Here is an 11,671-nt window from a genome sequence, read left to right as displayed (position 1 = left end):
TATGTCAAGTCCTACATATCAAAAGAGCAATTTATTTTCTCTGTTTCCTTAAACAGTACTTTAACTTAGCACAATTCATTTTATTTGTTATTTATTTGATTAAACCTTTACCTTCTGCCTTAGAATCTATCCTGAGTGTTAGTTCTAAGGCAGAAGAGCAGGAAGGGCTAGGCAATGGGGGTTAAGTGACTTGCCCAGGTCACAGAACTAGGAAGTGTCTGAGACCATATTTGAACCCAGGAGTTCCCGTCTCCAGGCCTGGTGCTCAATGTATCGAACCATTTAGCTGCCCCTACAATTTATTTTAGATAATAGAAAAGTAGTTTTCTGGCTGTGTTGTATTTGTGAGATCCTATGAGGGCAGGGATTCTCTTATCTAAATTTTATATCTCCCTCAGAACTAAGCACAGTGAGTGCTTTACATATAGTAGGTGTTGAATGTGTTTTTACTGTTCTCTACTGTATTGTCCCCCCCTCCCTTTATTTAGTTTTTTTTTCTCCCTCTCCACCCTTGAGTTCCCACATCGGAAAGGCTGTTCCTTCTCTTGTCATCCTCAAAGCATAGTGGGGCTTAAAGAGAACTTGTTGAATGAGTAAATGAAGTCATATTTAACTCATAGTAGCAATGTAGAAAATGAGATAATTCCTTTCCGGTTTTACTTTTGGCTTTGTATTCCCAGTGCCTGGCACTTAGTAGGTGATTTGAAATGCTTGCTGATTGACTGATTGAATGAATGAATGATTAACTCCTGTCACAGAAAGACACTCAGCCAGAAGTTCATTTAAACAGCTTTATTCACTTCAGCAAGGCTGATAATCACAGATTGGATCATGTTGATATGAAGAGGGCCTGGCAGGTGCCGAGCCCCCAGTGTTATAACCTGTGGTCACACCCTTCTGTATTGATGCAAAAGACTTGTGACGGACCTCTACCCAGGGAACCTTTGCCCTCTCTCTTCTCACTTCAGTCAGGCAGTGACCAGGGCAGCAGAACCCTCTGTGTGCATGTGTTGTGTGTTGTGTGTGTTTATATGTATGGGGGTGAAGGGTTTGGCCCATTAGAAATATTTACAAATTCTTGTGGGGCAGGGGGGTAAAAGGGATAAGACAATGCAAGTGTGGGTATGAGAAAGGGATGGGGCCTTGGGCAGAGTTGTTACGGAGCCCCAGAAGATCCCCTCGGAGAAATGGACTCAGCTGCACTGGATCAGAACAGTCCCTGGAGTTTGTGAGGTTGACAGGAAGAGGTAGGGGGGGCCTTCTGGGAGAAACCTCGGGCTAAAGTGAAGTGAGGTTGGGAAGGTGGGGCCCCTGCTGGTGCAAAACTTTGCATGGGGGAAGAGAGGAAGGTGGCAAAGGGAGGAGGGTCCAGAAATGAGCCCTGGAAAATAAGAGCTCCTGGGTTTGATTCTAGGTTCTTCCAAGAACAGGAAAAGGAACGATAGTTATTTGGAAGGCTTAGAATGAAAGGAGCCACAGAAATACAAACTATAAAGATTTAAAGACTGTTTGCAGACCCTTCCCACCCACCTCAGCCCTGGGCCCATCCAGGTAGCAGGGATCTTCCTTGCTGTTGCCAGTCTTATAGAGGGAGCTACAGTTTAATAGGGGCCAGGAGTTCCCAATTTAGGGTCCCTTCAAACATGTCCTAGCCTCTTTGAAGAGGGGTGCTTCTCATGGCAACCTTTCCTCTCTTGTTGCCCCATTTCCCCTGACTTACACACACACACACACACACACACACACACACACACACACACACACACACACACACACATACACACACACACACCAAGGGGAAAATCATTCATCTGGGAAATTTGCTTTTTACAATGTACAAGTGTGGGTAGTGGGACTAGCTGCTTGTTTAGCATGGCCAGATCCTGGCACAGCAATGAAAGTAGATAGTGAGGGAAGTAGGATGTGCCCAAGGAGCAATGATCAAAGCAAGAGTGAGCTAGATCTTTGGGCCTGGGCCTGGGCCCAACAAGAAAAGCAAAACACAGGACTCCACCAAAGCTAGCAATGAAATGAGGCACTGCATGGACTGCTAGGTGTGGAGAGATTAGACCTTGTGGCATAGGAACAACATCCCCACTCTACCCCAATTTCTGATGGCCACAGCTTCAGGATCTCTATCAAAATGCCTTTTTCCTGACAGCCCCCAAAGCCCCAGTCACACACTCCAACTCTCCACTCCTAGAAGAACCTCTGAAAAAGCAATGGCCATAGGAGCATAGGGGTTAGAGCAGGAAGGGACCCTGGAGATCATCTAGTCCAACTGCCTCATTTTACAGAGGAGGAAACTGGCTGAAGGAAGGGGGACAGGGGCTCACATGCTGAGCATGGGGAGAGCAGCAAGGGCCGCTGGTAGGGAACACACAAGGGCCCGGTGGGGCCAACATCAATCAGTGGCATCTGGATCCAGGGCACTTCTCTGGCCCAGGCCCTGCTCCTCATGCACTCTGTACAGTGGAGAAAGGAGAAGAGGGGAGAAAGAAAGGCAGAGGGACTGGGGAAGGAGTGACCCTCCCACTCTCTGAGCCACCAGGGTGGGGTGGGTGGGTAAGGGGAATGAAGAAATGTCAGTCTACAGAGCACAGGCAGCATCTACTGACCGCTTCTTCAGCTCCTTGCCTGGCTTGGGGGGTGGTGGGGGTGGGGCAGGAGCTGCAGGCTGCCCCCCCAACAGTGGGGTATCCTGCAAGTGAAGAGAGGGGCCATGACCATGGTGATGAAGGACGGAGTTCTCTCCAGGGTCCACCCGAAGGTAGGCTTTGACCTTGTGGTGTCGGGCCTTGCCATCACTGAAATCAATCACTCGGCACTCGTAGGTCCCTTCATCTGTGGGCTTCACCCGAGAAAGGCGGAGCTTGTGAGAGATATTGCTGCCAACCACCTTGACCACCTAAAGGAAGAGGAGAAAAGGGGGATAGGAGACATGGTGACAGCCTGAAGAAGGCCTGTATAAGGGTTAGAGCCAATGCATCAGCTATCAGCCCAATGAGACCCAATGAAAGGAAACATTTCTTCCTTATCCTCCCTTCTCAGTGAAGGTTCCCAAAAAATCCATACACACACTCCAAAATCAAAGCCTGAGACTGAAATGGATTTAAAATCTAGCAAGATTTACCTCTTTCTCTCCTCAAAGCTCCCATTGTCTTTACCACTCATATGATCCTGAACATATACTGCTTGACATGAAAAACACAAAACAGAGACTACCGGAGCTGTAAAGATCCTTAGAACAATGGTGAAGCTGGGAGGGCCCTAGGAACATGGACTTTCTGAGCTGAAAAGGTCATAAGTACATGAGAGAACAGAGTTGGGATGATCTTTTAAACATAGAGCTGGGATTCTGAATCTGGTGGGATCTTTTATTTCACACAGAACACAGAATATAAGAATTGGGAAGGCCTTTAGAACTCAAAATACAAAATGACACCCTGGTAAGGGAATTTAGGGATCACCCAATCTCCTTTATTTTATAGAGAAAATAAAGCCCTAGAGAGGGGAATGGGAATTGCTTGATGCCACCATGAGTGGGTGGAAGAGCAGAGGATAAGACCCAGACCAGTGTTCTTTCTATTTCATCACACTAAGAAAAAGGTGCTACCCAAATATTTGTTGACTGACTGATGATAACAAACATTTGATGACTATGAAGTGCCCTTAGGCTGAAGACTTCTCCCTAGGAGCCTCTGGGGATGAGACTGGGCCAAATCTTTCCACTGTCAGTAAGATCAAACAGTCATTTTCCTGTAGGAAGCACTAGCCTCTGGGAGCTGTCCATCGTCCTGATATCTAGCTAGTGTCCTGGGAGCTGTCCATAGTTCGGAAATCTAGCTGGTGTCCTGGGAACTGTCTGCAGTCCTGAGACCTAGCCAGTGTCCTAGGAGCTGTCCAGAGTTCTGGAAGTCATTCACATTTGAAACTGATACAAGAGGACAGAGTTTGTAGCACTTGAGAAAAGGATCCTGGAACACCACCTTGTTGAATCAAATTGTATATAAACTCTTAGTTCAAGATCAAGCCTTTTTAAACACATGGTTTCTTGAACTTCCTGACCTCACACCACATTTTACTGTTTGCTCCTTGGATGCCTTCATTTCCATGCTCCTAACCTATTCCTCCAGACCTGTCTCCTCCCTTTGTCTCCTATGTTCTTGGAATATCATACAACCTGCTATATAATTGAACTCTAGTATATCTTAAGAATGGTAAGAGTTTAAAGGTTTTCTACTCCAACCCTCTCATTTTACATATGAAGAAGCTGAAGCTGAGAGTAGTTAAGTGACTTGCACAAAATCATAACAATACTAAGTGGCAGAGCTGGGATTTTTTAAGCCAAATTTTCCAACTCCAGATTTATTGTTTTTTCTGATTGCATCATACTAACTCATGATCTTCATCAGTGGAGAGAGTGGCCACAATGATGAAATAATGGGGCTGTAGAGTAAGGTGACAATAAATACTTCTAATTAACTGGTTAAGACATTGTTATTATAAATTTATGATGCATTCTTTCCTCACTTGTACCTCATGGAATCACTCACTTCCTTCAGAGCCCAATTCATGCACCACCTCCTAAGGAAAAGTCTTTGTTGAACCTCCTGGTTATCAGCACTCTCCCTCCTCAAATGATCTTTTATTTATATGTTTATCTTCCTGTGTAATGTAAGCTTCTTGAAGGCAGGAGCTGCTTTTAATTTTTGTCTTTGTATTTCCAGAGTTTTGCATATAGTATTAAAGTGGTTGCTGAATTGAATTGAATGAGGAAGGAGAAGGAAAAGAAAGAAGAAAAGGAATCTTTCTGAGGTACAAAAATACTGAAAGAAGACCCAACACCCTATTTCCAAATATCAATTAGAATCTTATTTTTGATCCACTATATCTTTAAAACCTTTCAATCCTAACATGCTAAAATCCCCATCCTGGACTATCGCATTCAGTTTGTAGAGATGGGATCAATTCAAGGTCGCCAAACTATTCTCCAGGTCTTCCAGGGCCTATAAGATTTCTCAGCAGAGCACCTCGCCCTATCCTTTCTTTGGAGAAATGCTGGGTAGGGACACTAGAGACAAAAGGAGCTAGCACATCTCCAGGTTTTCTGTCATCCACAAAGCTTGACTGGAAGGACACACGTGGATAAAAGACTATCCCACATCTTTATTTGCCCAAGAAATAACTCTAGACATCTTATTTCCTTATTTTGTAGGAGTTAGAATGAGTTTTTAGAATTAATCTAGTCCACTCCTCTCTATAGAAGAGGAAGCAAGCCTCTTTCCCCACCAAGAAACAATGTAGCTCATCTCACTTCTTTATTTCTACAAAAGAAATGACCCTGAGACCATCCAATTTCTTTGTGTCTTTAACCTCACCCACCCTCTCCCGATCACCTAGATTTTGCTCTCAATCCCACCCCTCCCTGAGGAAGGAAGTCCAGAGGAGGAATGCTATATTCATCCTGAGGCCCTTCTCCTCTCCTCCCTGCTCCCTGAAACAGGCCAGATGCATGACCCATTCATCCCTGGCTTCCCCTTTTCCTCATAGCTGAACGACCTAGTCCCCTCTAAGAAGCATCAGGCTAAGATCGATGCCACAGCTCGCCAGCTAATTAGCTTTCATACCAAATTGATTCCCTCCTGGTATTTATCACCCGATGAAATTTAAGACTCACTCACAGCCCCGAGTGGGTGCAGCTTTCAGGATGGGTCAATAAATCCGATTTATGGCCCGCCCTGGGTCCCTGGCTCTGTGCCAGAAGGGAAGGGAGAGATGAGGACCCAGCAGGAAGCAGCTGCTACTATTCACCCAGTAGTGGATCTAGCTAGTTGGGCTTTCCTATAGTTTGGGAGGGGTCCTCCCAAACATAACCCTCATGAATATCACCATTTGGTGGCAGGGAATTCAGAGAAAAGCTACTCTGTTTTCCAGAGTGTTTTAAGCTTTACAAAGCAATTTCCTCACAAGGATCCAAGACATATAGGACCACAGGATTAAAAACTGGAAAGGACTTTAGAGATCATCTAATACAATATCCTCATTTTATAAATGAGCAAACTGAGGCATAGAAATGGGAAATGACTTGACCAGAGTTATGCAGGAATGTAGCAAAGGCAGGATTTGAACTCTGGTCCTGATTTCAAATCCATGCCCTTTCCACTATGCCACTTTGCTTCATTTTTTTTCTCCATTTAATAGATGAAGAAACTGAGATTACCAAAGGGTAAGTGACCTTTCCACAATGACAGAGCTTGTAAATCCAAAACTTCTAACTTCAATGTCATTTTTACTATACTACGATACCTCTCAAAAAGAGAAAAGGTGCAGAGAAGATGGCCATCGGTACCCATCTGGGTCTGCCTTTCTTGTCCACAGTCTGTGCATTCCCATAGATCCATCTACGAAAGGTAGCACATTATGTCAAAATTGCCAGCTTGAAGTAAGATTTTTTTTGTTGTTCATTCATTTCAGTCTTTGTGACTCTATTTGTAGTTTTCTTGACAAAGATACTAGAATAGTTTGTCATTTCCTTCTCTAGCACATTTTACAGATGGGGAAACTTGGAGGTAAACAAGGTTAAGTGACTTGCCCAGGGTCATGCAGCTGAGGCCAGATCTGAACTCAGGAAGATGTCATTCTGACTCCAGGTCTGGCACCCTATCCTCTGCTCCATCATGCTGCCCCCAAAGTATAGAAGAACCTGGGTTCAAATCTTGTTTCTTTTTACTAGCCATGGGCAAGTCACTTAATAGCATACCTACTTCACAGGGTTTCTGTGAGGCACAAATGTGATATGTATATTTGAAATATGCTTTGAAAAACTTAAAGAGATATATAAATTCCAGTTTGTCATCATCATCATCATCATCATCATCATCATCACATAAAGGGTTTGTTTCTTAGTCTCTCCCCCCGATATTGCCCTGTTACACATCTGATTCCCTGGCAAATAATCTGATCATGTAGTCCCTTGCTGCTGCTTGTGTTTATGGTAGAGGAATGGGGGGAAAATTTCCAAGTAACGGGTATTTCAATTTGAACTTTCTAGGGTTATCACTCTAGCAAATACATATTGTCTTCATGATGTGATAATCCAGTGAAATATGGAAAGGATTCTGGATTAAAAGACCCAAGTTCTTGTCCTGGTACTGCCACCAACTCTTTGACCTTGGATAGCTCACTTCTCTCTGAGTCTCAGTTTTCTCTTTTATAAAGGGAAGAGGTTGGACAAAGTACTCTAAGGGTTTTGCCATCTCTTAAGTATTATTGATAATAATATTCAACTATCATCAATAATAATAACAAAATAGTGATTTCCAATTTACAAAACATTTTACATGTGTTAGGACATGAGCCTTCGGTTGTTCTTTTTTCTTCCTTCTTTTTCTTTTCCTTCCTTTGTCTTTTTCATTCTCCCTTCCTTTTTTCTTTCTTTCTTTAAAAAATAAAACCCTTATCTTCCATTTTAGAATCAAAACTGTGTATTGGTTCCAAGGCAGAAGAGCAGAAAAGGCTAGGCAATGGGGATTAAGTGACTTGCCCAGAGTCACACAGCTAAGTATATGAGGCCACATTGAAACCCAGGATCTTCTGTCTCTGCTCTCAATCCAGTGAACTACCTTGCTGCTCCTTCCCTTTCTCCTTCCCTCTCTCCCTCCCTCTCTCCCTTCCTGAAACTAGGTTTCTCTATCCTTCTTAGGCTAGAAGCATACTGGCCACTCATGGACCCAATCCCATTACTGATCAGAACTAAAGCTTTGACCTGCTCCAGTTTAAACCTAGCTTTTATGTGTGTGTGTGTGTGTGTATATACATATATATACACACACATATGTATTATATACATATGTATATAAAACTCCTAAGGTAGCCCCACTCCCAGAATTCACCTGATTTGTGCCAGACTTGGTGCAGACACCCAAGCTAAAGGCAACTCACAACTTCTAAGCTCATGTGATCCACCAGCTTCAGCCTCCCCAGTGGTAAAGATTTTAGTAATATACTACTATTGTCCGGCTGTTTTTTCTTTCCTCTAGCAGGGAGAATGACCCTAAGATTTGTTGGTCCCTTCCAGCTCAGAAGTCTGCAGTCTGATGACACCAGCACACAACTTAATTAAATTCAGCAAACATATATTAAGTGTTTAACATATGGTAGGTGCTATTCTAGGCCTGGAGGAGGGAAAAACAGTCCTTACTCTCACATGTGAGAAAACTGAGAGAACTGAGGGAATTAGGAAAGCAAGTGGTTAATTGTGGGAATTGAGTGAACTACACTGACTCCTTCTCATGACTCAATTCTGGAGCTAGCTCAGTTCCCTTTCTATTCAATTATGGGCCTAGTTCAAATTCTGTCTTATGAGAAAATTTTATTCATTTAGGGGAATTGGGAGAAAACTATATTGTACTGTTTGAACCTGGCCCTGCATGGCTGGGAAACCAGATTACCTAGATTACCTATCCCTGCTGTTTAGAGACCCTTCCCCAAAGATGTAGGTAGGTTATATTGACCAGAAAAAAAGACAGATCCTAAGGTTGATGTAAAGAGTTTTCTCATAATTGTACAACTAAAGCAACCTCTATGTCTTATCTGAAAAATGGCTGCACAGTGATCAGTTATTGTCTCCATGTTCCTTTGATTTTTTACAGATATTTGGAAAGGAGCAGGGCATCTCTTCTTTTGAATTCAAGGAATTGTACCTGTTCACTCTCCCCTTCCCAACTTGGAAAGTCCCTAATCATTCCCCCAATTAGAAATCAGAATATCTAATGTATTGTTTTCCTTTTAATTAACTGGCCTTATTAGACCAATTGCTTTTAATGTATAAAAGTCTATCTCCCCTTGTTTTCATGGTCCAGCCCTAAGATAAGGAAGGGGCTTGGTCCTAATTTGTTAGGCAATTAGAATGCATTGCTTAATAAATTGATACACTCAGAAAATCAAACCATTGTTTCCTCAGTCATTTCACCTTTTGCTTGTTACACAAGAAGGATACTACTAGAGGTAATCAACTTTTACCTACATAAAAATAATACCAGATCAACTTAGAAGAAAACTAACATGTAGAGGGAGTCAGGGAAGGTTTCATGGAAGAGGGGGCCCCTGAATGGATTCTTGAAAGACAAGGATTTCGAGATGTGGAGATAGTGCTGAATTTAGGATATAAGCTATAACCAACAGAACAGAGAAAAGCTAATTTGTCTATATGGAGATCACATCCTATGGCCTTCCCTCAAAAATCCCATATCCTAATCCTTGAACTACTTGGACATGGAATCAGTGCAGGGCAGTGGACCAGCTTCTCATGGTGTTAATTCTCTTCCTTCCTCAACTTTGAGTGTTGGTTGACGCCATTGTTCTTAGGCCATGTGTCTGGGTCTCTATGAACAGCTGAGCTTATGTGTACTGGCCATGGTCCCCAATGAGTGTACCAGTCAGATTCTGTTTACATGAACAAAAGAATTGAATTTACGGGGCAACAGGGTAGATCTGCATTAGCTAGAGGCAAGAAATTCCCAGCCACTATGAGATAATAGAGTAGGGCAGGTCTCATTTTTATGGCAACCAAAGAGTTAAACTGCCTGGGGTGTGAGAGTGTTGGGGAGGTGAGTGGATGAGTATGGGCAAGAACTGGCTGGTATCCAAGGATATCTCCTTGGAGACATCACAGCCTCCAAGACAACTTTAGGAATCTTGTGACTTTGAAGAGGATTGGTTCAGGAAGACTTAGCATCTTAGATCCATTGTCAGGGCCTTTTTCTTTGAAGAAAGGAGAGATATCATTGCCTTTGAGTGACCTTTGGGCCTTGGAGTTCTTACCTAGTAAGAGAAGGGAGATGGTGCTAAGGAGAAGTCCAGTAACAATGGGGAGAGAGAACCAGCTAGCCTAGAGTTTACCCCCAGGAGATCTGTGAACTTGTTTTTGTTTTTTTAATGTTTTAACAACTAAATTTTGATATAATTAGTTTCCTCTGTAAACCTACATATTTTACTTTCTGGCATTTAAAAACATTATTTTAATAAAAGGTCTGTAGATTTCATAAGACTGTCGAACCACTTTATGACACACAAAAATTCAAGGAATCTTGCTGCAAATACAGACTGCAGCCCATCTATGACTTAATCGATGGTTTTATGAGGTACTGTGGTCAAAAGAATGGCCTAGTAGCCACCCTTCTTTCCACACATAGCAAGGCTGGTCCTTGACTGACAAACATGGACCTTTTCAGAGTCTGTAGTCTAAGCTTTTCCAACTTGGTAGGACTTCAGAGAGCTGGCCATCTACCGCCACAGCTTTAGAAAATCCATGGATATGGGTCCATGCTATAGTGAGGCATCAGACTGGGATACTAGTGAAAAAAATAATACGTGCACATATTCCTGTGGTGCTTTATTGTTTGCAAGTCACTGTCCTTACAAGCACCCTGTGAGGTGAGGAGTATGTTATCATCCTTGTTTTACAGATGAGAAATAATCGTTTTCCCTTAGAAGCGAAGTGCCATCCCACCAGGAAACAGGGCTGATAAGAAGACTTCTGGGTGACCCCTCCATCTGAGGATCCCATGTTTCTCTTAGCTAGGAGGCACAGGGTGACGGGTTTCCTCTGAGGCACCAGGACCTAGAATAGGCTGGAGGCTTGGGCGCTCAGATGAGCTAGTTTGGCTTCCTGACCCCTCCACTCCCTCCAAATGAGGGGCTGGAGCAGTCTTGCCAAGCTTTGGCCCAGTCTCTCACCCGAAGTCCCCGACCTTAGAGGAATCCAAGGAAATGCTTTTTCAGATGCACAGCAGGGAGTGAATTACCTCAACATCTGTTTCCCTCACGGATATTAATTATCCTTCATTTGTCAACCCTACGAGCCACTAATGGAGTAATAATGCTTTGAGCTCAGAGAGGACCTGCTTCTCGGGAGTGCCATGTGCTTCACATATCCTCCTGCCCTCCTCCTGATCTCAGTTGTGGTGGGGGAAGAGAATATACATTTGCCCTCCCATTTCTTACAGGGGGAAAGAAAGGTCTCGTCAAATTCCTGTTGGCTTGCCCCAAAACTTAAAATATTAGTATTAACAATCATTCCGTCACCTTAATTCAACTCCCTCCAGAAACCTCTGGAGAGTCCACCCTCCAGATCACTGCCATCTCCCTAATTCTCCAATCCTCTCTCCTGCAGTCTCCCTGTACCTTAGGAATCCAAATCATCTCGGCAGCAGAGGCATCATGTTGTGCAGCAGAAAATGGCTTACACTGGGAGACAAATCCTGGCACTGCCACTAATTTGATGTGCGACCTTAGGCAAAGTCCCCGGCAAAAGGGAAGGGGTTGTGCAAGATGGCCTCATGTTCCTCTCTGTTGTCACGGTCCCCATTCTAGCACGCCATCACCACTGACATGAGCACGAAGGCTAATAACACCTGCAATACCTACCTTTCAGGGTTGTTGAGACAGAAATGTGAAAAGCTTTGGAAGCCTTAAAGTGCTATAGAATGTCAGCTATTAAATCCTAGGCACTTTGGGGGGGATTATCTATGGTATTTTGATTATCTGCATCACTGCTTCTGTCCCCTGCTTAGTGAAGATAAGGAAGTGTTGACTAGAGCAATAAGAGTCTCGGTCTCCTCACTGTTCAGAGGTTTCCAGATGGTACTGGCTAGAACTAGGTAGTGAC

The 11,671-nt window shown here is 43.5% G+C and overlaps 1 protein-coding gene across 1 annotated transcript in view; it reads right to left on the bottom strand.

Annotated features, from left to right (window-relative positions):
- Positions 1-777: 777 nt before the first annotated feature.
- VSTM2L (V-set and transmembrane domain containing 2 like) overlaps positions 778-11,671 on the bottom strand; it is an 82,703-nt gene continuing 71,809 nt past the window's right edge. Inside the window, exon 4 of the mRNA XM_001381735.4 lies at positions 778-2,908. Coding sequence (XP_001381772.1) covers positions 2,591-2,908 — 318 coding nt within the window. The 3' untranslated portion in view covers positions 778-2,590. The remainder of the gene's footprint in view (positions 2,909-11,671) is intronic.

This window comes from Monodelphis domestica, chromosome 1, assembly GCF_027887165.1.
Source record: "Monodelphis domestica isolate mMonDom1 chromosome 1, mMonDom1.pri, whole genome shotgun sequence".
In the NCBI taxonomy this organism is placed as follows: Eukaryota; Metazoa; Chordata; class Mammalia; order Didelphimorphia; family Didelphidae; genus Monodelphis; species Monodelphis domestica.
Note: the sequence above shows the minus strand (reverse complement) of the source record. Positions and strands in the feature narration are given on the sequence as shown.